Source organism: Peromyscus californicus, unplaced genomic scaffold (genome assembly GCF_007827085.1).
Source record: "Peromyscus californicus insignis strain IS unplaced genomic scaffold, ASM782708v3 Scaffold_4__1_contigs__length_199733344, whole genome shotgun sequence".
Classification (NCBI taxonomy): domain Eukaryota; kingdom Metazoa; phylum Chordata; class Mammalia; order Rodentia; family Cricetidae; genus Peromyscus; species Peromyscus californicus.
This window is the reverse complement of record NW_026294562.1, coordinates 20,857,937-20,885,368: the sequence shown is the minus strand read 5'-3', so window position 1 is coordinate 20,885,368 and position 27,432 is coordinate 20,857,937. Positions and strand designations below refer to the sequence as shown.

The window sequence follows — 27,432 nt, the reverse complement described above, 5'->3', positions numbered from 1 at the left end:
CTCACAGCTGCCAGTAACTCCGTTTCCTTGGGATCTGATGCATTCTGGTCTCTGTGGCCTCGTTGTACACATGTGGTGTACGTATAGTCACATAGCCATACACACACGAAATGATTTTTTCCGAATTTCAATGTTATAATGGCTCCCTTTTCGTATCTGATTTTACTAATTTGGGTCTTCCTGTTCTTCTGTTGGTTAGTTTGGCTTAAGAGTTTGTCTACCATGTTTATTGTTAATAAGAACCAACTCTTAGGTGGCTAGAGAGATGGCTTAGTGGGTAAGAGCACTTCAGAGTACCTGAGTTTGGCTCCCCCATATGATGATTTACAACCAAACATAGCTCTACCTAGGGGAGCCAATGCCTTCTGACCTCCTGGGCACCAGGCATCCACATGGTACATGCATATGTATGTGGCAAAACACTCATAGATATAAAATAAATCTTAAAAATAGAAGAAAAAAGCCAACTTTGTTTTGTCTGTAGACATAGGACTGCTTTCACTGTATCCCATAGTTTTTGGTGTGTTATGTTTTCTTTTTTGTTTGATTCTTGCAATATTTTTATTTCCTTCTTGACTTCTTCAGACTGATTATTGTCTGTAGTGAATTCACTGATTTCACTACAGACACATTCAGTAGTACGTGCAGATTATGTCTAGTTTCTCTCTTGCTGTTAATTTGTTGTCTTAATCTGTTGTGATCAAGTAGAGTATGAGGAATTATTTCTCTTTTCCTGTATTTGTTAATACCTGCTTTGTGCTCTAATATATGATCTATTTTCCATGGACTTCTAAGGAAAATGTCTATTCTGCAGTGTTTGGATGAATGTTCTATAGAAATCTGAACTCCACTTGATATATATCAGTTAATTCAGAAATTTATTGGTTTCTTTTTTGTTGGGATTATATGAATTGATGAGAATGAGGTTTTGAAGTCACCCACTACTGTTGTGTTGGAGTTAATCTGTGACTTTATATCTAGTAGTATTTGGCCTCTTTGCCTTCAGTAACTATTAGAAGGTAAACAATCAAGAATTGTAAGGAATGATTTAATAAGATGAGTGGGAGGAAAATAGAGTAGGTATGGATAAGGATTAAGTATTAGATTTTCAAAAGTAACAGAAAAGTGAGGTGAGTAAAATATAATGTAGAAATTAATGGGTAAGTATATGAGATAAGGCTACAGACTATAGCAAAGAATGCCTTGTAGTAAAGTGAGTTTGAGAAACTTAAACAACAGCCCTAACATTGACTGAGCAGTATAGAAACAGAAGCAAAACTATCATTAGATATAAATGCAAGAGTAGAAATCAGATAATAGAAAATAAGAAATCAAAAGAATACTTCTGGAGTGAGTTTCTGGCATAGCTGTGTGGAGATGAAAAATGGGGTTCATATAACCCTATCTCTAGGGGGGTTGTACATGGTACTGTGTGGTAGAGTGGATAGCAGAAGCTATTGGCTTCTACGGCTTTAGTGTTTGTGGGATTCTGGTGTGTGGGAGGTTGTGATTCCTTTTCTAAGTAGTCCATTGAACTGCACTCCACCCCAGCCTCTTTTAGTCCCTCAGGTCTTGTGTGTGAAGAGTGGCATTTCCCTAGCCATTTCTTCTCTCTCCTGAATAGCTTTATTTGGCAAGCTGACTTAATATTCATTGGAGAGGGCTTCTAGCTCAGCTTTCTTGACTGTTTCCTAAGTTTAACTTTTCTAGGAACCTCAGGATTGTTTGTTTATGTTTCTATTTTTAAAGACAGTGTCTCTTTACATAGCTCTGGCTGTTCTGGAACTCACAGCTCAGCTTTGATTGTCAGCTTTCTTGCCTGCTTCCTAAGTTTAACTTTTCTAAGGATTACTAGGTTGATTGTTTGTTGGCTTGCTTGCTTATTTATTTATTTTGTAAAGACAAGATCTCTACATAGCCCTGGCTGTCCTGGAACTCACTGTGTAGATTAGGCTGGCCTCGAACTCACAGAGATTTGCCTGCCTCTGCTTCCCAGTGTTGGGACTAAAAGCATGTGCTATAAGGCCTGGGCATCAGATTGTTTTCACCAGCAATGTTAAGAGAATACACCGGTGCTCTTAAAGCTGAATAGAAAGTCTGTATTGCTGGCTGGCAGTTGCATGTGAGCTTGACCAAATCATACAGCCTCGAGCCTCACCATTCTTTGCTTTCTATGCATGGAAACCATACCCTGGTTGACATACTTGGTTAACAAGAACAGTTAGCATGAAGCGTAAGTGCAGAAGCTGAAAAGGAAGGTTAGTACATTGAGGAACTTCCTTGGATCCTGAAATTATGGACCAGGTCTCTGATGGATTAGATCTTGTTCCTGTTTTGGCAGGTATTGGGTTCTACAGTCAGAATGGTCCTCTAACATCAGTTGTTCTAAGGTCTTGGGGCCTGTTATAGTACTTAGGTTTTTTTTTTTTTTTAAGTTCTTAAAGATGGAATGTATTAAGACATTGGGGACTGTTGAGTATTAATTTTAGGTGTGTCTTCATTTTCTAAAAATGGAGATGTCCACACATAGAAATTTCTTTCTGAAGACTTTGAGTTTGGTGTTGTATTTCTTTTTATATTATTGTTTTTATTGCATGCTTTCTTACTTTCCTTGTAGCTCCTTGTTAGATTAACTGGTTGCTTAAGAATGTGTTAATTTTTATATTTGTGAGTTTTCCAGTTAGTCTTTTAATTTTACTGCATTGTAGTTGAAGAAGATACTTTATATGACTTACATCTTTTTCAGATTTATTGAGTTGTTTGTTTGGGTTTAGCAGACTGTCTTGGAGAGTGTTCTGTGCACTTGAGAAGAACATATATGTGCCTATTTAGTGAGTTCTGTGCATTTCTTCGAGGTTTTGTTGATTAATAGTGATGCTGATGTCTTCTAGTTCATGCTTACCTTTTGCTTAGTTGAAAGCGGTGCATTGCGTTCTTAATTATTGTTATTGAGCGGCTTCTCCCTTCTGTTTGTTAATTTTTGCTTCACAGTCTAAAATCTGTTACCAGTTGTACGTATTTAATTACCAGGTAGTTATGCTCATCATCTTCTCTTCTTTCCTCCTCCTTCCTCCTCCCCGTGCTCCCTTCTCTTTCCTCCCCCTTCATCTTTTTTGACATAGATTTTTTTTTTTTTTTTTTTTTTTGGTTTTTCGAGACAGGGTTTCTCTGTGTAGCTTTGCGCCTTTCCTGGGACTCACTTGGTAGCCCAGGCTGGCCTCGAACTCACAGAGATCCGCCTGGCTCTGCCTCCCGAGTGCTGGGATTAAAGGCGTGCGCCACCACCGCCCGGCTTGACATAGATTTTTATGTAGCCCTGGGTAGCCTGGAGCTCACTGTGTAGCTCACTGTGTAGCCTGGAGCTCACTGGCCTTAAACTCAGTGGCCTCAAACTCAACAGAGATCTCCCTGCTTTTGCCTCCAAGTGCTGGGATTAAAGGTGTGTAACACCACACCTAGCTATTTTTTTTTTTTTAAGAAAAATTAGCTCTATTCATTTTATACATGAGTGTTTTGCTTGCATGTTTATATGTGTACCACCTGCATTCTTGGTGCCTGTGGAGACCAGAAGAGGGCATTGGATCTCCTGGAACTGAAGTTATAGATGGTTGTTAGCCACCATATGGATGCTTGGATTTGAACCTGGGTCCTCTGCCAGAGCAACAAGTGCTCTTAACCACTGAGTCATCTCTTCAGCCCTACAAGATCTTCTTGATGGATTTACTCTGTTCCCATTATGTACTGTGCTCCATTGTCTTCTTAACATGTTTTATTTTAATGTCTGTCTTAGCCTGTTTGGACTTCTATAACAAAATACCACAGTCCGGATGGTTTATAAACAACAGAGATTAGTTTCTCAAAGTTCTTGTGACTGGGAACTTGAAGATATTAATAAATCAAGTGTCTGGGAAGAGATTCTTCTCATGCAGTTAAAGGATAGAGGGTCTTTTTCTTGGGCCTCTTTTATTAGGGCAATAATAGAATGTTTTCCTGGCTTTCAAGCCCTTTAACCTCCAAAAAGTTACATGTTATCACCATTTCAACAGTACATTCCAATAATAGCTTCCCCGCTGAATTTCCCCAATTCTTTCTAAGAACGCATTTAATTCTCCCAATAGCTCTGGTACCTCGTTTAATATCAGTCAAAGGTCTAGTATCCAGAGTCCAGAGTCTCATCTAAATATTTTGTAAATCAGGTAGAAGTAAATTGCAATCTATCCTGAGACATTGCTTTCTAGCTTTGAACCTGAGATAGCATATCTTTTATATGCTTCTCGGATACACTGGTGAGATAGGCATGATATAGGCACTCCCATTCAAAATGAGAGAAAATAAGGAAAGATGAAAGAGCACATAAGTTCCAAATAAGTACAAAGTTCAACAGAGCAAAAACATTTGACAGTTAATTCTCAAGAACAATATTTTGCTGGATGCTCTTGCCAGATCTCTGGGGTAGGTACATTTTCTGGACCCACTAGAATGGTAGACTTGTCCCCTCAGCCTTGGCATTCTTATTTCTATGATGACTATATACCTGGAGTATGTGCCTGTGGCTCCCCAAGGCCCGAATTATGTGAAGTCTCTACTAGTCTGAGGTCCAGAAAGTGGATTTGCTGGGCATTTGTCCTATTTGGGGCATTATAGTAGCTCAGCACTTGAAGAGGCTTTTGCGTTTGTATCCTCTGATTGGAAGAGCAGTCTTTGTGATTTCTGAATTGCCTTCATTGACAAAGATTAAACATTGGAGTCATCTTTTTATTAGTCATTTGACAACAGCCTTGGTACTCTGTTGAATGTTTTTTCATTCTTTAAAATATATGTGTGCAGAAATTTTCCTAATCTTTTAAGTTTTGTTTCCTTTTTGATGAATTAAATGGTTCTATCTTTAAATCATTTCTCATTTCACTCCAAGAAGTCAGGAGGAAACAGGTTTCTCCTTTAGCCCTTTCCTGGGCTTAAATATCCAGTTTCATTACTCATATTCTGTCTTTCTTAAGCTGCTGAGACATAAATAAACACAGTTCAGTCAGGTTCTTTACTATTTTATGACAAGATGGATATCCCTACATCATTCAATAACATTTTTCTCTGAGACCTCAACAGAAAGATATTTACTACTCATATTTCTAGCAGAATTTTGTTCCTGATAGCTTCGGTATCTCTAAAGAGAATTTGGCTTTTCTCAGTCCCCCACCCCTTATCCCTTATTTTTATGTGTGTAGATATTTTGCCTGCATGTATGTCTGTGTACCACCTGTGTGCACAGTACCCGAGGAGGCCAGAAAAGGGTGTTGGACCCTCTGGAACTAAAGTTTCAGGTGTTTGTGAAACCACCATGTTGTGGGTGTTAGGAATCAAACCCAGGTTCTTTGGAAGAGTAACCAGTGGTCTTAACTGCTGGGGCATCTCTCCAGATCTCTGATTTCTTTTTTTGTTTTGTTTTGTTTTTCAATTTTTAAAATTTTATTTTATGTTCATTAGTATTTTGCCTGCATGTATGTATGTGTGAGGGTATCAGAAGTCCTGAAACTGGAGATACAGACAGGTGTGAGCTGCCATGTGGGTTCTAGGAATTGAATCTGTGTCCTCTGGAAGAGCAGCCAGTGCTCTTAACCACTGAGCCATCTCTCCAGCCCCCTCTCTGATTCTTTTAAATCTTTACTAGCATCACTTTGTTTTTGGCAGAATGTACTTTTTAAAGCAAGTATGTACTTCAAAAATCCCTATACTCTATATCTATGTTTTTAGAGTGTTATCACAGCACCTTACTGCTGGAGCCAGTTTACTTTGTGTCCTCAAATACCATGGATTGTCTTAATGGCAACAGAAAGTAAATTTTCAGAGTTCTGGAGACTGAGACGTGTATCAGATGTCTTGTGGGGGCCTACTTTCTGATTTGTGGATGGCTGCCTTTCTGCTTTGTCTTCATGTGGTGGATCAAGCACAGGATCTCTCTTGGGCCTCTTTATTTATGAGGCTCTGCAGTTGTGACCTATCACTTTCCAAATGCATGTTTCTTAATCCTGTGACCTTGTTGGATAGGATTTCAGCGTAAAGGTGGCGTGGAGGGCATTTTCCAAAGATTCAGACCACAGCAGTGTCTATTTCTTTTTAGCTGCTGCTGTAAACCATAGTCTAAAAATATCAAATGGAAAGTTCTAGAAATTAAGTTTTAAATTGTGTGTATTATTCTGAGTGGTGTCATTTAGTCTTATGCCATCCTGCCTTGGGCTAGCATATCCATACTGTATACATCACTTGCCTATTAGTTCTTGGTAGCCACCTGAGTTAGTTACCAAATGGTATGTCATGGTATTGTAGTGATTGTATTCAGTTAACCTTTATTTTATTCAGTAATGACCCCAAAACTTAAATGCAGCAATACTAGCAAACAGAAGCCATTTAAGTGCTTCCTTTAAGTGAAAATGTAGCTTTAAAAAATGCCCAGTTTCCTGAGGTCTGTAGTAAAAACAAATCTGTTTGTGAAATGTAGAGGGCATCAGTGCTAATTTTGCTCTCGGAACCTCGAACTGCAAATTGCAGCCTTAGTACATGATATAAATGCTTGGTTGGTATGGAAAAGCATTAAACTTGTCGGTAGAAGGAATGAATTTATTTAAAAAAAAATGGGGGGGGGGCGTTCAGAAAGCATTGAGTCTGCACAAAGATGTTGGCCACTCTGAACAAGTGGTACGAAACCATTGAATGCAAGTAAAGGATAGTTGCACAGACTCAGAAAGAGGCTTGCACTAGAATTAGTTATGTAACTTTATATAGTACTTTGCTGTAATTGTCCTGGTTGTTACTAATTTCTTACTGTGTCCACTTAATAAGCAAAACTTAGTTATAAAGCTTGTATATAGGAAAAACATGAAGGAGTCAGTACTGTTCATAGTTTCAAGGGTCTGTTGAAAATGTTGGAATGAACCCTTGCAGAAAAGGCATCTAAGATACAGCCAGTCCATTTCTTTTTTTTTTCTTTCTTTTTTTTGTTGCTGTTTACAAATTTTAAAAATCATTAGTTTTAAAATTTCATTTAAATAATAATACTTCAACACCTGTGCTTGACTCAAAAGCTAAGTCCCTTACCTGACAGTATGTGATTGCATCATAGTTTTAGGTGGTGGCACACGCCTTTAATCCCAGTACTTGGGAGGCAGAGGCAGGTGGATCTCTTGAGTTGAGGCCAGCCAGGGCTGCATAGAGAAACCCTGTCTCAAAAAAAAAACAAAACAAAACTCACCTTAATCCATTCTGCCAATATATGTCTTTTAATTGGAGAATTGGATGTCCTGTAACTATTGATATACCACTTTCATTTTGTCATTTGTTTTCTGCATGGCTTCTTTCAGTTTTGTTCAAGCCCTTCCTGAATACTTTCTTTTGTGTTATATGGATACTTTCTAGTTACTACTTTGGTGGGCTTTTTTTGGGGGGGTTCTTTTGTTTGTTTTATTGCCTCTCTCTGTGTGTGTGTGTGTGTGAGAGAGAGAGAGAGAGAGGGGGGGGGAAGAAGGAGGGGGAGAGAGAGATAGCAGGAGACTAGGATCACCCACTCTCTCTCTTTCCCTCCTTCCCTTCCTCCCCTCTCACTTTCCTCTCTCTGGGCAAGTGCTTTACCACTGAACTATACCCTCACCCTTTCTCATCTTCTGTACATTGTTTAGTTGATTTCTTAGTGTTTTCCTTGAGTACTATAATTAACTGAATTTGTAGCTATATTTTGAATTAATAGTACTTTGTAAAATGCTTTCATCCTATATAGTTCTCTCACTGCCCCCCCAAAATTATTCAATATTTCTCTACCATGCAGATGTATAATTACTGTTTTATTTTGTTGTCTTTTAAATTATAGGGGACAAAAGAGAAGTAAACTTCTGCTTTGTTACTTTCAGATTCTATCTTAAATAATTTACAAATACTTAAACTATATAATTAAACAATATATTTATATTAAGTACCTTACATATAATATGGAGCTGAGTACATGAATAGTTTTGAAATACCATAGAATCATACTCAAACTAAATGAAACCTCTAACAGTATAAAATCCCTGCCAGCCTTACTAGCACTAAAAAATGAATCTTCTTTCTTCCAGTATTGTGAAAGTTTATTTTTATCTTTGTGCTTTCAGTCGCAAAGATTCCAATTTCCATTAAAAAGAAGGAAATAATTCAGCTTGTAGTTCTGTTTTAGTAAACTCCACGACTCTCCATGCAGCACAAGGAGTCCTTTTTATCGTGTACTTACTTACCTGCTGTGGTGTAATTTATACTTTTGATAGCTTTAAGAAAAATTACCCCCCCCACACACACACTCACTCATTCACTCACACAGAAAGAGCAGGGGAGGATGGCATTCACATAGCTTTCTTGACCTTAAATGACTGAGGTCCTCTAAGGAATTGAGACCCACAGATTGTCAGTCGGTGTAATTGACTCACTCTTAATCAACTTCAAATTTACATTTAGATGGCTTCTTTACTGAAACATAATTACTGAAGACAGATAGAACGTATATAATAGAACAAATGACTCGACTGCTCTTGAAGCCCTACATTCTCAGTATAGGTCTTTGTGAAGACCTACATTCGTATCTGCTAGCTATTGTGTATCTTTGATGTTTAGGTCACTTAATACATAGGAATCTCATTCATGGCTCTGTGTGTTAAACATACAAATATAATTATATAAAATTATTTTGGGAATGTTCCAGCTGCTAAATATGTAGTCCTTTTCTCCTGAATTTATTAATAACACTTTTTATTGGGCTTTGTTTTTCCTACTTTGTTTTTAGGTTTATTGTGATCACAGCATTGTATAAAATGTATAATAGTAAATTGTATAAAAAGAAGTTCTCTGTTTTTGAGTTTTCACAAAAAAACTTTTTCATTTCTGGTTTTGGTCTATAGATATGGGAAACTAGGTTGATCTGGGACTGAAATTCATCTCTCTCCAGCAGATATCAGTTGCCCTTTCTGTTCTATTAACTATCCTTTCAAGTCTTTATGCTAGACACACAAAATGGAACTCTTTTTTTTGGGGGGGGGGGTCGGTTTCAATATAGGGTTTCTCTGTGTAGCCTTAGGTGTCCTGGAACTCACTCTGTAGATCAGGCTGGCCTTGAACTCACAGAGATCCACCTGCTTCTGCCTCCCAAGTGCTGGGATTAAAGGTATGTGCCACCACCGCCTGGCACAAAATGGAGTTCTTATTGTAAAACCTTAATGTAAAAATTCTTAAGCCACTCAAAATAAATAAAAGGATATAGGTATTAGAATGAATATATTTACATTCATTCAATGTCTGCATTTACTTATTGAATGCTTACTTTATTGAGGACTGTATGTAGTTCAATGAACCAGATTCTGAAATGTGAATAAGCTTCATTTTCTTTGTTTGTCATCTAGTGGATTAAATGCCAAATAATTAATTTTAAAGTGTAGTTTATTGTGCTTGCTAGTTTTATGTCAGCTTGACATAGCTAGAGCCATTTGGGAAAAGGGAACCTCAATTGAGAAAATGCTCTCATCAGATTGGCCTGTGGGCAAGCCTTCGGGGCATTTTCTTGATTAAAGTGTGTGTGTGTGTGTGTGTGTACGTATACACTCAGGTTACCATTCTTAGTGGCAAGCCCCTTTATCTGTTGAGCCAAATGGCCATCAGGTTTTAAATATTTTAATGGTAAGGCATATATTTTATTTTTAAATATTTATTTTATTTTATATGCACAGATATTTTACCTGCATGTATATATGTGTACCGCATGTATGCTTGGTGCCTGAGGAGGTTAGAAAAAGGGAATGGATCCCCTAGAGCTGGAGTTGCAGGTGGTTGTGCTGGGAACCAGGGTCCTCTGCAAGAATGTTCTTTTTTTTTTTTTAATTTAATTTAATTTTACATACCAGCCACGGATTCCCTTGCTCTCCCCCCTCCCGCCAAGAATATGTTCTTAACAGCAGGGCCAACTCTCCAACCCTTATATTTTAGTTTTTAATATGATGTAAACTTCTTTTGTTTATTTAAAAATATTTGGTAATACATATTTTTAATGTTTTAAAAAAGTTTATGTGTATGGGTGTTTTGGTTTGCCTGCATATATGCCTAGGTACTACTTTCTTGCCTGGTGCCTGCAGTTGCAAAAAGAGAGTGTTGGCTCCCTTGGCACTGAAGTCACAGATGTGTGTTGTGGGTGCTGGGATGCAGAAGTAGGTCCTCTGGAAGAGTAGCCGGGCTCTTAGTCCCTGAAGCATCTCCCCAGCACTACTTTTGAATTGCTTTATTGTGGCATTTTCATAATAATTTGTTTTTGTTGATCCTCTCTCATTGTTCTTCCCTATCTCCCCCATCCCCAGTTGTCCCCTTTCTGCTTTCATGGTGTATGTGTCCTCTTGACCTCTTCTTCCTCACTACTTCTTCCACTCTTCTCGTCCGTTCTCTGGATCCATAACCTAATACCCACATGCACACGCACACACGCTTGCACGCACACTAATTAGGATCCATATATGAGAGAAAACATGCATTATTTGCCTTTTTGAATCTGGGCTATCTCATTTAATTTGCAAATACATCCTGCAAGTTTCACAATTTGATCTTTTTTTGCAAGTAAATAAATTTTCATGTGCCACATTTTTATTATCTGTGTATTGGTGGATGATATCTATACTGACTCCATTTTCTTATGAGCATCTCTGGTAGGATGTAAGCTCCTTTGGGTGTATATCTAGGAGTGATATAGCTGAGTCATAACAGCAGTTCTATGTTTTGTTGGTTGAGAAACCTCTATAGTGATTTTCATATCTGTTATACTGGTTTATTCTCCCACCAGCAGCAAATATGGGTTCATTCTTTTTTTTTTTCTTTTTATATTCTCAGTATTTTTTTTTGTTTTATTTTGTTTGTTCTTTGTGGTTTTTTTTATTTATTTATTTTACTATACTGTTCTCACTGGGGTTCAGTGGAGTCTCACATTGTTTTAATTTGCAGAGAATGACCAGTTCATTCTGTTCTTTAGTGATTGGCAGTTTGGTTTGTTCCATGTGTATATGTGTGTTCTTTATTTTTGCAGCTCATTCTGCATTCTAGATAGTAAGTCCCTGTCTGAAATGTAGAGTCTGTTCAGTTTGTTGGTAGTTGCCTGTGCTATGCAAAACCTTCTTAGTTTTATATAATTCCACTTGTCAAATCTTGAGGTTACTTTTTTGTGCTATATTACTGGAGTCCTATACAGAAAATCCTTGCCTATGCTTATATTTTGAAGTATTTTTCCCTAAAAGTTTCAGAATTTGAGGCTTTAAATTAAAATGGTTTTTTTTTAGTACATGGTAATAAAGATCTTTTTCATTATTGAATAGGCTATTTTTTTTTTATCAAGTATATATTTTGACACTTTTGTCAAAAAGTAGGTGGTTTTATTTCTCGGTCCTATGTTCTGTTCCAGGTCTACGTTGTGCTTTTGTGATTCAGATTGAAGGGAGACATTTGTGGGAAATTTTAATATGTCTTGTTTTCTGTGAGGAAATCAGTGCCTAAAAAATGAAGCTTATGAACCTGTAGTTTAAGAACATTGGGAAATGGGAGGCTTCCTAGGCCTCTGGAACATTAACTTTAGAAAGATACAAACACATAAAAAAAAAAATCAACCCACAAGGTTTAGATAGCCTATGACAATTTTGGTTTTACAAAACTTGTGCAGTGTTTGTACATATGGCAGAAAACAGAACTTTGACATTTGACTTTTCCATTTAAAAAGAACAAGGATCTGAGGGTGAGCAAAACAGAAACCAAAGCTCCAGGAGAGCAACAGACACCATGTCTGCTCACCGGTGCTGTACGAGTTCTGCCTGGTCTATTGTAGGTGCTCAAGCTAATATATTTTGGTTAAGGAAATAAATATTTATTGAACAGATTGAAGAATACTTTGAAAGGAGAGTGATACTTTTATTTGGGCAAAAGTGAGGTGCAAAGACTTGAGAAAATATTAGTAGAGAAAAATGATTATTGAACACAGTTTAAAAAAAAAAAAAGCTTCTGACCAAAACTATGTTCTGGGAAATACCCTACAAAAAGGAGATTGTTTTAGATTATAAGATGTTTTTATTGCTGGATGTGGGATTGCAGGGAGGATTGTTCTTACAGCAGTGCGAACTTTAAAGAAGCCATTAATTACTGTCATGGTGTTCTGAGTCTCAGTTCTCAGTGTCATGAGAATCTGAAGACACTGCAAGTTGTAGTGAAGAGACTTGGAGACTGGTTTGAGACTAGTGGTGATGCTGGGTCGGACTTAGTCAAGTCCACTAGGAAGGCTTTAAAATGTGCAGCCAGGGCGGTGATGGTGCCCACCTTTAATTCCAGCACTTGGGAGGCACAGGAAGGTAGATCTCTGAGTTTGAGTCCAGCATGGTCCACACAGCAAGTTCCAGGACAGTGAGAGCTGTTATACAGAGAAACCCTGTCTCGATAAACTGAAAAAAGAAAAAGGTAACAGTTTACAGTAAAGGTACTTTAAAAACCCTCACAATAGAATATGAAGACTTGACTTGCCTCTTCAGTATTTATTCTTTTTTTTCAGTAGTATAAACAAAAGTTTATTGATAACACAATAAACATAACTTCAGTCAACTTTTTCAAGCCCAAAGAATAGGACCTGAATTATAATTTATATTTTGCTTTAACTATTATAAACTCCATCCATGTCAGCTGTGAAATTTTAATTCTGAGTGATACTGTATTTCTTGTAAGGATAAACTCTGATCAATGACCAAATCCTTAATTTTTGCTATCCAACTATTTTTCTTGGTTTTTCTAACTCCATACATTGTAGACTGTAATAAACTTCCAAAATGAAGGGAATGTCTTTCTTGCTCTTGTTTGCCTAAAATCTTAGCTCGAGTTCATCTTTTTAAACAAAAAATAAGCTCCCAAAACATCCTCAAGTTGAGCTGCTAAAACTCCTTTAAAGACCCTCCTTGCCAGTGGTTCCATGGTTCAAGTCATTCTGAGGACTGCACACTCAGACATGTGCATGGTTGCAGCGAACGGTATTCATTTTTTTTAAGAGCTCTGGCAAAGTTTTATTAAAGGAAAACTTCCTGGTTTACTTTTCATTAGTCTGTTCTGGCTTGCTTCTGATATATCAGAATCACCTGGGTCAATGCTAGCCAGTATGCATACTCTGTAGTATTTTCCACATGCTGTGCCCAGTTCAATATTATTGCCACTGTAGTGATGGACATCATCTCTGGCCAACATGGCATAGTGTTCTATTTCAGATTTCCTCAAAGCTGGGCAATTGTTGGTGAGGATAGTCAACTTCGCTTTGCCCTGTCTGATAATCTTCAGAGCCTATCCCAGCAAGTACTTTCCATTTTTCATAACAAGTTGGAGCCTAGAGTTGATTGACTCCAGGGACTTTTTCATCTTCTTTGCGGCCACTATCTTCCAGCCTTAGGTTTGGGACAGCCCCCAAGCCAAGATGGTCAGGAGGCCCAGTATTTATTCTTTATGGCACTTTGTTATCATTCTTCATGGCTTTTCTATGAGATCTTGTTATGAATTTTTGTTCTTATTTGCTTTTTGTTAACATCACGCATAGCATGTGGGATAATTCAGTGTTGCTATGCAACTGCTAAATTCAATATTTATTATTAATAAAACTGGGTAATGTTAACATTCAGTGAACAGAGGACAGCAGAATGTGGATCTGTAGTATACCGTACATAAATGTGAGGTTCAGTGTATTGTGGCAAGCATGAACAGAAGAGAAACAACTTTTATATGGTTATTATTTAGAACAAAATTAGTTGTGGCTAAATCTTTTATGACTAAATTTGTTGTTGTTTACTGCTTGCTTACTTTCTGTCTGTGTTCCCACTCCCCTCCCCTAATACGGGACTTAACTCCCTGTGGAGTATAGCTCTGAACTTGTGACATTTTTTTTCACTTAGCCTCTTGAATACTGGATTAGAGGCATACATCATATCCAGTCAGTGCTTTTTAATCTGTAATTTTTTTTTGCTAGTGATAATGTGTTACTTATATTCTTCCTCAGTTGACCTATTTTCAGATTCTATTCTTTGTAAATTTTAAATTAGTATCTCTCAAGCTGTTACCTCTTTTCTCTTTGTACTTTGCTAGTATTTCTTGTTATATTACATTTTTCTTTTTTAGAAATTGAGACAGAGCAGGGCAGGGCATAGTGGTACACACTTATAACCATAGCACTCTGGAGACTGAGGTAGGAGGATCAGAGTTGGATATTATCCTGGACTATATACAGAAACCCTGTCTCAAAAATAAATAGGTAAAATTTGCTTACTATCGAAGTTTGACATTTCTTATAATTTTATATAAACCCAGGTGAAAACACTAGGTTTATTCTTTTATGTAAGAACTACCAATAATCAATCATCTTTGTCAGCTAGATTTTTAGTTATTCTAAGATACTCACATTTATAAAAGTAAGAATTCCTTTTTGGAAAGTAAGAGGACTTAAGAGTTGGAGCCTGTTTTTGAGATTTACTTAAAAGAGCAGGGGTTAGCTGTTAAAGAGTATCTAGTCTCCAGGGACTAAGATAGTATCTAGCCATTAATCCTCATTATTATACCACCACCTCTCTACCTCCACAACTCAAGTCCTGTCTTCTTTTCCAATGTCTGGAAGAGCAAGAGGACATGGTGACTAATTCTATTAGGTAAATAACAAGCAGCTGTTTGATTAATGAGTAATTTAATTTTGCTATTGGAATAATTTGTAGACAAATAATTGCTTTCTAATACTAAATAAAAAATTACAGTTTAAAAATAATATAAAAAAATCAACTCTACTCACAAACTTTAGCAGCTTCTGTGTTGAAAATTACAGCTTTATAGCAAGTAGGACAAAGATATTTCTTGAACTACAGTGTTATTTTTATTGCCAGTTAAGCAAGATAGTGCTATTTTTAAAGGCTACCTTTTTCCTTTTCATTTTAATTGTACACATATATGGGTATTTTGCCTGCCTGTATGTCTGTATGCCATGTGCATGCAGTGCCTTTGGAGGCCAAAAAAGGCATTGGACCCCCTGGGACTGGTGTTACTGAGGGACAGTTAAGAGCCTACGTGTAGATGCCGCAAATCAAACCCTGGTCCTCTGGAAGAGAAGCTGAGCCATCTCTCCAGCCCCTTAAAGGCCAGCTATCTTTTCTGTCCTCTTTTGCTTTCTACATTCTTTCGTATTTCTATGCATTTGAAAAGTAATTTTGTGTACCAAATGTGCATGACATTAATTCTTTGTAAAGGTCACAGTTAAAGTGCACATGGAGTCTCAGATCTTTGTAATCAGTATTTGAACTTTATAGTGAAGTCCTTGACAATTTTTTTTGAGCCACTACAGATTCCACTTTCTCAGGTTTTTCTTTCTTACTTAACAATCCACAACAGCAAGATATTTAAATTATCTTTCATTAACTACATGGTAGTACTTGATGTAGTCAGTTAGAAAACCTGGTTTTCTTCTTTCACACTGGTAGAAGGACACAATAGTTTTAAACAGGTTTTTTTATACAGCTATGTGAATTTTTTTCTCATTTTTTTCTGTTTGTGTACCTAGTGAGTTTTACCTTTGTAAAGGAACCATCAAGTAGTTAATATTGTATTATGAAATAATGTAGGACTTTCCTTCTAAAATATAGTGAGGGGTGGGGAAACTATTCTTGAGAATTTTCTTTAGAAAACTATTGATCTGAGAGAAATCTATGCATCAACAGTTATACAGAAAAAAAGAGGACTATTTATTCTAGGAAGCTTATGGAAGTTCTGAAGCATGACACTTCTTTGGGAAGGCAATTTTTAAAATGCTACTTTATGTAAAATTTTAAGAACAACTAGAGAACTGTGAATTTCCATTCCATCATTGGTTATTTCTAGTTTCTGTTGTTTTTGAATGTACTTTGAATTTTTGCTATGTTAATCATTAACAGAAATGCTAGCACTCCTTTTTAGATTTGTGTGTGACTCTTTCCTGAACATCTCTTCAATATTAACCAATGATTCTTGAGGAATATTTTTCAGTGAATATTGTGATAATGGATTTTATTTTATCCTTTCAGGATTTGAAAGTATTCTTGAAAGGCTGTTTGGACCTGCGTTATTAAAAGATCTCAGTTTATTTAAAGGTATTCAAAATATTTATGGTATTTCACAATCTTTGAGGTTAACACCTTGGTGGCTTAGGTATCATACTCAGTTTTATATGGGTTAAACTCCATTCATGTTAGCATGTTTGTGTTTGTTTTATACTGTTAGTATATGTGTAGGTAGCATAATTAGCTAATAAGCAGCTAGGAATTAAGTGAAGAATTTTAAAGACAGAAGTGGTGGTGGGGTGCGTAGTGGAAAGAATTTCAAGATATGGCTAGGAATAGAGTACAAATTTTTGCATGTGTGAGAGAGACCCTGAGTTTGATAAGAACATAAGAATTTAGCCTTGCAGTGGTGTTGTACCCCTTTATTCCCAGCACTCGGGAGGCAGAGGCAGGTGGATCGCTGCGAGTTCCAGGCCAGCCTAGTTTACAGAGCAAGTTCCAGGACAGCCAGGACTGTTTGTTAATACCGATAAACCCTGTCTTGGAAAAACAAAACGAGATTTTAATGAGGGTTTTCTTAAGCTACATAATATTTTGAAGAAAACTATGATTTATTTTCTGAAATGTTTTGTTTAATGACTATTAAAACTTTTTTTTTCTTTTTCAGAGTGTGAAGCTGAAAGCATTTCTGATTGGGCTTTTGATGAAAATTGTCTGTTCTGTTGCTTGAGAAGAGATAAAGTAAAGGTAACCAAGAAGCTTGGAAAACTTGTCTAGTATGGTATTTTAGTTTCTTTAAAAAAAAAAAAAAATTGAATCATTTTATTGGAGGATTTGCAGAAAAAGGAAAATTTGATTTCCTGTTTATACAAGATTTGATAGTAACTGGCTTTTCAGTTTAAACTGTTTCCAGTATGTTGATTAGCCTCCTAAGAGGCTTACATCCTAACATACACTGTCTTATGTATATTTAAGCAGAATAATTAACCTGGTCTCAAACTGTTATGTTTATCTGAAATATAAAGTGTATGATAATTTAAAAAAGTAGAAGTCATTTGTGGTACAAAAAGATAGTAGTTACTAATTTGTATAGACTCAAGACTTAGTAAGTTTATAATTTTAAATGTTTCTTTATAATATCTGGCCATTAGCTCAACCCTTGGGTTTCTGTTTTACTGCCTTTAAAAAAAAAAAAAAAAAAAAGGTTTCATTTTGCTCTGGAAACATTTAAGTTACTGAAAACTCAGTAGTGGGTTTACCACTTTACCTTGCTTTCATGGTATCCTATTCCCCACAGTTACCTGCTGCAAAGCCTAGGGAACATTCTGGTTTATTCTTTCTGCTATGTACTAACTTTAGTGCATTGGCAAACTTCTATCAGTTACTCCCATTGAGTTTTGTTCTTTTTTTAATCTCCACGGTTATCACTGTAGTCCATACTCGTGGCATTATTTCTGGACTGCTGAAATAACATGTTTTTTGTTGAACAAATGCTTTCCCCTTTTTCTAATCCTACAAAAATATGTTCTTAAATACCTCTTCTTTGTAGCATGAAAGTCTATTGCTTTTTTCTTCTGCCTCTCCTGTCCTATGAATGGTGCACATATGCTCCTTTTATCGTTTCACCTTTTATACTGTTGTAATAAATGTCATTTATATCAATTATTTGTCAGTTGATATTATGCCTTATTTTGTTCTCCCTTTTCTGAAAGTTTTGGGTATTTGTTCCTTCCTTCATTTCCAGTTGCTAATGACGGCCATGCTTCTGTCTCCTTTGTCTCAGTTATACCACTTGTTTTATTGCCTGTGGTTGAAACATAGCTTTTAATATCTGAATGCCATCATGTGAAAAGCTTCTTACATATATTAGGGCATCTTTTTCTTGTTTTCTCCATGAAAAATTGTTGCTGCTACCTTTATCCATGGTAGTCTATTTTTGTTAAATTAATGAGAAGGCTGTTTTGAAATTTACTGGTTTTGAAATAGTAGAGAATAAAGCAACATTGTCAAGAGTAGGCCAGAGGTGGAGTTGATGTTTGATGTTTAAATTCTGTGTGTTTGCATTTATGTGTGTATATGTTAGATGCCAGCTAGTGAGTAAATCATTTACTAGGAATTGTGGTAGAAAAGGAGAAACAGTTGTTTTCTTTTCAGATTAGAATTGGGAAGAGAGTTATTCTCTGCCAAGTAATGGGTACATATGTTGCTGTAATATGATTGAAAGTTCTCTCTTGATGTATAAAGAACATAATTCTGAATCAATATTCTTAGGAGAAAACAGAAATAAGACATGAAATAATATGTCTATTAAAATAGCTGTTTTTGCTCATTGTAGTTTTGCAGTTTTAGTTAACCTTTTAACTTGAATATTTTTCTGTGGGGAGGCGGTGTATGCACATCTGTGTGCCAGTTTACTCATCTCTGTGTGTGTGCACTTATGGAGGCCAGATGGTTGACTTTGGATATCTTCCTCTACTGCTCTCCACTTTATAATTTGAAACAAGATCTCGTTGAACCTGGATGTCACTGCTAACATCCAGACTAGCTGGCCAGTGAACCCTTGGAATCTGCCTGTATCCCATCGCTCCCCTATCTCACTGCAGATGTTCCAGGTGTGCTCTGGTCGTTCCTGACTTTTCATGGGTTCTAGGCATCTGAACTTACTGGGTCATCTCCCCAGATGCAGAAAGAGTGTTTGTTTGTCAGCTCAGCTGGTTTTAAGAGTCTGTTTTCTTCTTTCGACACCATACAATCTCTGTGGTTTTTTTTTTTTTTTTTCCTCAAGATAGCCATCCAGTACTGGAAAATAGGAAGTGAAGGAACCTAAGCAATATAAATTTTTATAAATAGCCTTTGTTGTATTATATTAAAAATGTTTATGTCTTGGGACTCTTTGTAGACATTTGTAGCATCTTACTTGAGAAATATTAGAATTTAGAAATAAACCCATTGCTTTGACGCTCTCATCTGTAAAAATAGAAAAAAAATGGAAATACCAAGAAAATATGATAATATGTAATAGTATTGTACATGTTACTGAAGTCTTGAGTTTGGGGTTAATGATGAGATAATCTAGAGTATGTCTAGAAAAGCAGAAGTAATGGCCTGTTTGAGAAAAAGGTAGATGTAGTATGTTTTGTTTTTGTCTTTGTTTTTTTAAATTTAAGCTAATTGAAATTTTAGTGACTAATAAGGCTGTTAGAATGGATAATGTAAATACAACTTTCATATTTTTTATATGTAAGTGAAAAAAATCAAAAGTAGCTAGCTATCTTTGGGAAATGGAACTGATACTCACCTATAGTTTACAGTGTTCCCTCTTTCTGGAGGAATGTGTTCTAAGACTTCTGGTTAATGCTTAAAATCATTGATAGTATTGAGTCATGTATACATACTGTGTTTCCTGTATATAAAAGCTTATACTTTATAATTAGGCACAATAGGAGGTTAACAATAGTGACTAAAGTTGTAATAATAAGAACATTTCCTGTTCATGCTTCCACTCATCAATTTAATGTCTCGTCTGCCTTAACTAAGTGCTTTGATGTATCATGGCTATAACTTTGTCAAAACTAGCACAAATTTTACTTTCTTTCACAGTTTCACAGATTGGGCCTGTCACTCTGTTGGTTTTTTGTTTTTTTAAAGGTTTATTTATTTCACCTTAACGTTTATCAGTGTTTTGCCTGTGTGTGTGTGTGTGTATGTGTGTGCATCACATTCGTGTCTGGTGCCTGCTGATGTCAGAAGAGGGCATTGGATCTACTAGAACTGGAGTTCCAGGTGTTTGTGAGCTGCCGTGTGGACATTGGGAATTGAACCCGGATTCTCTGCAAGAACAAGTGCTCTTAACTGCTGAGCCATCTCTCTAGCCCCTAGGATTAGTTTCTTAGCAGCTTCAGCATACAATTTTTAAAAGATTTTTGTTTTTTAACCGTGTGTATGTGTATGTGTTGGGACAGGTGTTGTGCCAGTGGAGAGCAGAGGTGTTGGATTCCCTAGAGCTGGAATTAAAGGCAGCTGTGAGTCACCTGATGTGGGTGCTAGGAATTGAATTCTGGTACTTCTGGGAAGTGTAATACATATTCTTAACCTCTGAGCCATCTCTCCAGTCCAGCATATGTTTTTTTTAACCGTTATAATATTAAGAATTTTCACCTTTCACTTATATGAACTATTTTATGGCATACCGGAATTTCCAGCCTCACTACATTAGTGTTTTGGGGCATTGTTTAGTTAAATACAGTCTACTATGTGATAGCATGGCAGTTCATTTGATAAGTAACAGCTGTTGCGTATAGCGTGTCTGCACCGGACCAGAGTGAAGCAGCTTGAGATTTCACTGCACTGCCCATAACAGCACACAACAAAACTTGTGAATTATTACTGGAATTTTGCATTTCATAGTTTTGGACTACAGTTGACCATGGGTAACTTAAACTATAGAAAGTAAAACGACCAATAAATTTGGTCTACTACTATAGTAAATAGTATATAAATTTGGTTTACTACTATAGTAAAATGCCACAGAGGTTAGAGAATGTAATTTATAGGTAAAGATAGCCATCTTTTGAGCACCTTCTTTGCCAATACTTTTTGTATGTTACAGTTTAATCATCAAAACAATCCTGTGAAGTTGGTTTAAAGATATTCTAATTTTACAAACAAGAAAATGGAAAGGGTCAGAGACTGTTATAGGCAAAGCCACATAATTGAGATTTCACCTTTGTTTTTGGCGTTAATCCAGTTTGTTAACAAAAATAACTGGAAATATTGAAAGTATGAGGAAGAATTAAGCAGGACTTAGAATTACTTGGAAAGAATAAAAAAAGTAAGAGCTTGATGCTGTTTGAAAAGGCCAGTTTTAGCTATGCTGGGAGCCGGTGAACCCGAACTTCCTGGCTTGCTCGCATCTTTCCCTTTTCCCTTTTTTCTTTATTGGCAAAAATAAGTATTCTGTGTATTTACTAAATAAGAAGCTGAGAGTTTTCATAAACTTGAAAAATTACATTAATGTGTATTTTGAGTGTATCCATGTGTCAAGAATATATTCAGAATCTTCATTACTTACTCATCTGCTTCTTAAATAGGTTTTTGGGAGGGAAAAGGTACTGGTTTTTTGTTTTGAGATAGACTTACTGAATAGACCAGTTTGATCTTGTACTCCCAGTCCTCCTGCCTCAGTCTCCTGAGTGCCACCATGCCTGGCATTTAGCCTTTAAAAGTTTTTTTGTTTTTGTTTTTGTTTTTGTTTTTTTGGCATAAGATGGGCATGGTGGTGCAATAATACCTGAAACCACAGGTAAGAACTTTAAGGACAAAGTCCCCATTCTCATGTAAGCATTTTTAGAGCTAATTGTTAATACAAGAAAATATAAATAATAAAAATAGTATATGCTACTGGAGTTGCTTTATCAAGGAAGTAGAACTCAGTTTGTATCTCAAAAGGAAATCTTTACTTAAGTCATTGATTTAAGTAGTTGTTTTTTTAGTGTGCAGTACAGAGATATTTATAATGAGAAAATCATAGGATCTAGCAATAACCCAGAAAACAAGCCTGAACTAGGGTCTTTAATTTGAATAGTCACAGGGAAGATTTGTTAGAGAATCTGGACTAAAGCATTACCAGTACTTGGTGATTATACATGAATTATGTAAATGTTTAGTGGAGGTAAATAAAGGAGAAGGAAGTGATATTAACTTCAACTTCCAAGCTCAGGTGGATTTTGAGGAAGGGGAGAAAGGTGAAATAGCCAATGAGTTACCTGGAAAGCTGTGTATAGTGAAAGTAAATATATATATTTATATATATATAGTAAATATATATATTTATATATATAGTAAATATATATATTTATATATATAAGTAAATATATAAATTTATATATATATAGTGAAAATATATATATAATTGAAAATGTCCAGTCCAAATAGAGTTTTGTAAACCAAATTGAAATACAGTATGCAGGATGAAAACTTGGGAGAATTTTGAAGCAAACGATATATTTAAGGGAGATAAATCTTTGAGACTTGCAGAGGACCTTCATTTTAGGAAGTAGACAAAACTCAAATTGGAAAGAGTTGCCTGCTTCTTATCAAGTACCTTCCAGGTTCCACATGTAACAAAGTACAGGGTCTGTGGTCATCTTTATTGTACTAACATAGACTTCCTGGGCCTTTCTCAGAATAGAATGGACCTTAAGTGAGGTGAATGAGTGCCCCCAGAATATACTCTAAGAGAATGGCTTGCCAGGATGAGGAGAGCTAGACTGTAAGTCTGACGGTTAATATTAGTGAGAAATTAGGTGATTGTGTATGTTAAGTAATGGAGATGTAGTACTAATTTTTCAAGTAATTGAAAAGAGTGATAAGGAAAACAAGAGCAGAGAATGAATAGACAAGGGTTTAAGACAAGATTTTTGGAGCAGGATGGAAGCTTGAGCAGTTTCTATTCTTAGAAGAAGCTGGAGAGGAAGAAATTAAAATAGGCATAGAGTGCTGGAGACATGGCTTAGTAGTTAAGATTTTATACTGCTCTTGCAGAGGGCCCAAGTTCACTTCAGTACTCAGTCAGACTGCTCACAACCACCAGAAACTCCAACTCCAGGGGATCCAGCATTCTCTTCTGGACTTCACTGGCACAACCCCCTCCCCCATGTGCATATGCCCATATACATACACACATAGGCACATAAGTAAAAGTTAAACAAAACAAAACAAAATGGAAGGAAGGAATGGCTGAATAAGGCAAGACTGTAAGAAACCCAAGAAATTAGCTATAAACAATGCTGGGAATTAGGACACACTCAGTGTAACTCTAGGAGTCACAGTTGTTAGGGATTCAACAAGGCAAGAATGCCTTAAACATTAAGACTCCTGCCTGCTAACTTGTTCATAGAGTTCTATAATCCTCATTTGGATTACTGTTCATTACTAGCATACACTAGCATACCAACAAGAAGAAAGGTAGTTTCATGAAAATTAATTGGTAAAATGACTTCATTCAGCATTGTATTTTGAAGCAAGAAAAAATTACTAAAGTCTTCATATTAAATAAAAAATTACTCCTATAGTGTTACATTTTGTTAGCATAAAAAAGGCATTTTGTATAGACTTTAGGGTTCTAAGATTTTATTGATTCTAAAGTTCCGTGGTTTTCTAAAAAAGTTTCCTTTTTCTTCCTTGAGAAGAGCCCTCCCGCCATCTCTCTCTCTCTCTCTCTCTCTCTCTCTCTCTCTCTCCCCTCTCTCTCTCTCTCTCCCTCTCTCTCTCTCTCTCCCTCTCTTCCTCCCTCCCTTTCTCCCTCTCCCTCTCTGTCTCTATTAGATAAGGCTGACCTAGAACTCACAGAGATCTACTGGTTTCTTTCTGCCTGCCAAGTTCTGGGTGTTTGCACATGGACTATCTCTCTCTTCTTTCCCTCTATTATCAAAGACTATTTTTATACCATTTCTCTTCTCTCGTCCTTATTTTTTATTAGATTTATGTTCTTTACAATGTTACTTGTATTTTCTTTATAATTTTTTCCTTACATTTATATATTGAGGTGTGGGATATGCGGGTCAGAAGTCAACTTGCAGGAGTTCCACCATGTAGGTCCCAGCTCAAAATTAGGTCCTCAGATTTGGAGGAAAGTGCCTTCATCTGCTGAGTCATCTTGCCACTCTGATTTGCATCTTTGAGTATACCTCTTTGTGGTTTTATTGTATGTTTGTTTTGGTTATTCATTTTTAAAAGGTTTAATTTATGTGTATCTGTGGGCACACATGTGTGCAGGTGGCCTCAGAGGCCAGAAGAAGGGGTTGGATAACCTGGAACTGGGGTTGCAGACAGTTGGGAACTGCCATGTAGGGAATTTAAACCTAGATCCTTTGAAAAGTAGCTAGTGCCTTTAATTACTGACTGAGCCATCTATCCAGCTCCCACAGATAGTACTTTTATAAGTATAATAGTCTAGTAGAAGAATTAAGAAATAGATAATATAAGATATAAAACTAGGGCTGTCCAGTGCCACAGATACAGTGCCGTAGGAGTTTATAATGCTTAAACTTTATGATGGTATTATCCTAAATGGACGATTTTATATCCTTTCACTTAAAATGACCGTGGGCATCTAGGGACATCCATAGTCAAAAGAAGAGTGGATAAAATTTTCAGAAAGCTTTCTTATCTGTTGGGCTGTTGAATGAAAATTGGGGATAGTGTCAACTTTGAATTTCCAGTAAGTAGAGATCCTTATTATTAACTGTGAGGGTGGTTTATATTTATCTTTAGTACTTTTTAATAGGTTGTGCTTGTATAATGTAAGAAAACTGTCCATAGCAAATGGTGAGTTGCTGTACATTTTGAATACTGCATCAAAATTTACTTTCTGTAGAGTTCCTTTAAGAAGTTCCAAAAGATAGATGTCTAGAGGATGATTCATTTTCTTTCAGATGCCTACAGGATGGTTGCCATTTTCCTTCAGCTTATGAAGTTGAAGGTCTGCTTCATTAAAAAGCTAAGAAAATGTGTGTATGTGGGGGACTGCTGGAATAGTTACCATTGATAGGGATTGTATTAAACATTTAATTGTTTGGAATATTAACAACTTAATACTAAGTATTTGTCTTTTTTTTTAAAAAAGGATTTACTTACTTTCAATAGTAAAACCAACAACTGTACGTTACACTCATTACACAAAAGCACCAGCCAGGGGGAGATAAAGGTACTGGATGATACTCAGTCATGGATTCATATGAGAAACCCCTGAGCAGCTGGGCAGCTGGCTAAAGGTCTCTATTTTAACACGAATGGCAAGAGTCTTATGACTCTTGGTTTGGTTTGGTGTTTTTCAAGACAGGGTTTCTCTATGAAACAATCCTGGCTGTCCTATAACTCGCTTTTAGACCAGGCTGGCCTCAAACTCACTGAGATTCACCTGCCTCTGCCTCTAAAGTGCTGGGACTAAGACATGTGCCACCGCTGCCTGACTGTCTTACTACTCTTTACAGATGTTCCTAGAGACTTTATCAGATCATGGAGTTTTCAGTTTCTTATTTTTAAAAATATTTATGTTAATGTCTCTACCTCTCTGAAATCCTAATTCTTGTAGAGTCATTCATGTTGAACCATTACTTCCTTGTGTTTCAGTTCTTCACGTACTCTCTCTTCAGATGTATTAAACAATCCCTCCCAAATTAAAAAGAGCTTCAGTGCCTTTCAGCCTTTAAACTCAGTTGTTTTCCTACTCATTAACTTGGTAGTCTGCTTATCCAAACTGAAGATAGCATTTATATACAGCAAAAAATGTATTTATTTTGCTTATATAAAGAACAGTAATTTAAGATTCTCTCTTAGATAATTGACCTTAAAGTATATGAACATTTAAAGTGGTGGAGCCGTTTTATCTAGGACTTGCTGGCATTTAAAATAATAAGATGAAGGAAATTGGCATTTAAATCAGTGAACTGCATCTTGTCATCTCTTTTTAGCTTATTACTTAGAATGTCAGGAAGCCATGGGTAACAGGCTATAGAATCATAACTGTAGAAGACTGTTCTAACATAATTACTACAAAACTGTGTATATACACTTGCTTTTATTTCCTCGGTTTTTGTAGTATGCCCTGTGGTATGAAATCGTAACAATTGCACCTAAATTTAGATAATAAGGCACGTAGTAGGAATGTATTTAGGTAGGAGTAGCTTTCAAAAGCCATCCTTTCACTTTTGTGTTACGCTGGGGAAACCCGGCTGCTTTACTCTTCTCATTTGATTTTCCATTTCCTTTTCTTTCATTCCCTTGAGAGAAAATCAGAAGCTATTTAAGCTTCTCTCTCCAGTCTTTCCTCCCCAGATGTAGGGCGACAAATGTTAGACTTAGACAAGAAATGGTAAGAAATGTTCGACCTTACTATTTAAAATTTAACTTTAGTAACAGTTGATTGCTGTGAGTGCTAACTTCCATGCTGATAGAAGTTTCTTGCATTGTTTATTCAGTGACACCTTTGCTATTCCAGGGACCCCTGGGGCTATAGTTGTTTTAAATCTGGGAGAAGTTTCACATTTCTCTCAGGTCAACAAAATGTGCTCTGTCACTAAGTCTTGCCCAAGTTAAAAGAAGAGACTATATATGCAGCAGAACTTGCATGTGGCTTGTAAGACCTTAAGTATTTACTATGTGACCCTTAACAGAACACTTCTTATCTTCCGTGGAACATTTACTCTAGTGACACATTTGGAACCTAGTATCTTTACTACCCTGAAACTAATTTTCAGTGGTCTTTCAAAATTGAGGTGATATTTTTATACAGTAAAGCTGATTCAAAGAGTAGGGTTAGTTGATTTTGGTAAACGTTTTTCAGAGATATCTATCTATCTATCTATCTATCTATCTATCTATCTATCTATAAACCACCAGCTTCATGACAGTTCCACTTATCCTGATGTTTTTCCCCCTTGCTCCTTTGTAGTTAGTCCCTTCCCCAGACTTCCAGACTTGTACAATCACTAGAGTTTTATCTTTCCTAGAACTATGTATGATCCTGCAATGGACAGTCTTAGGTTTGACTGTTTTTGCTTAACATAATTTTTCAAGACTCCTAATTGTTTTTGTGTATAGTGTTCTGTTCCTTTTTATTTTATTGTAGTTTTCCTTAGCATAGACATGGCACAATTTAGCCCATCGTTTCTTTGTAACATATTTTATGTATATGAGTATCTGTCCTGCGTGTATGTGTGTGTAACACATGTGTGCCTAGTGACTGCAGAGGTCCAAAGAAAGTATCAGATACCCTGGAACTGGAGTTACAGACTGTTGTGAGCTACCATATGATGCTTGAAACTCAACCTCCATTCTCTGCAAGAATAGTGAGTGCTCTCAACCTCTGAGCCATCTCTGTCCACAAGCTGTTCATTTTTTAGTGGATCTTTGAATTGTTAGATGATGACTGTTGTGACTTACTCATTTATAAGTCTCTTTGAGGGCACTGAGTCTGTTTTCATGCTGAGTAGTAGTGTATGTTCCTCATCTTCCACCAACTGTAAGAGAACACCAGTCTTCCACATCGTGCTAGTGTTAGTGCTGCCAGTCTTCACATTACCCAGTGGCTGTCTTCTGTAGGTGGTATCTGTCTCATGACAGTTCTCTTTTTTATTCCTTGGATGACAGTTGGTGTTGAGATTTTCATTCATATTCATCTCTCCCTGCTTTCTTTCCATTCCTCTCTCTGTCTCTGCTTATACATAGACAAACCCGTGTGTGTGTGTGTGTGTGTGTGTGTGTTTTACCATATATATGGTAAAATATTTCTTTAGCCTGTTTGCTCCTTAAAGAAATTTACTAAATTATAATCGTTCTTTATGTATTCTTTATAAACCTT

At 36.4% G+C, this 27,432-nt stretch overlaps 1 protein-coding gene and 1 pseudogene across 7 annotated transcripts in view; one reads left to right on the top strand and one right to left on the bottom strand.

Annotated features, from left to right (window-relative positions):
* Lcor (ligand dependent nuclear receptor corepressor) overlaps nt 1-27,432 on the top strand; it is a 126,172-nt gene that overhangs the window by 35,753 nt on the left and 62,987 nt on the right. For 6 of the 7 annotated variants that reach the window (XM_052713934.1, XM_052713935.1, XM_052713930.1 and 3 more), the window contains 2 exons: nt 16,095-16,160; nt 16,738-16,817. Coding sequence is in view for 3 of the 7 variants with exons in the window: in XM_052713930.1 (XP_052569890.1) it covers nt 16,095-16,160; nt 16,738-16,817 (146 nt within the window). In the remaining 4 variants the exon portion in view is untranslated. Of the gene's footprint in view, nt 1-16,094; nt 16,161-16,737; nt 16,818-27,432 lie in introns of those variants that run through there. The other variant, XM_052713933.1, reaches the window with a different exon arrangement.
* LOC128094463 (60S ribosomal protein L30-like) lies at nt 13,100-14,336 on the bottom strand (annotated as a pseudogene).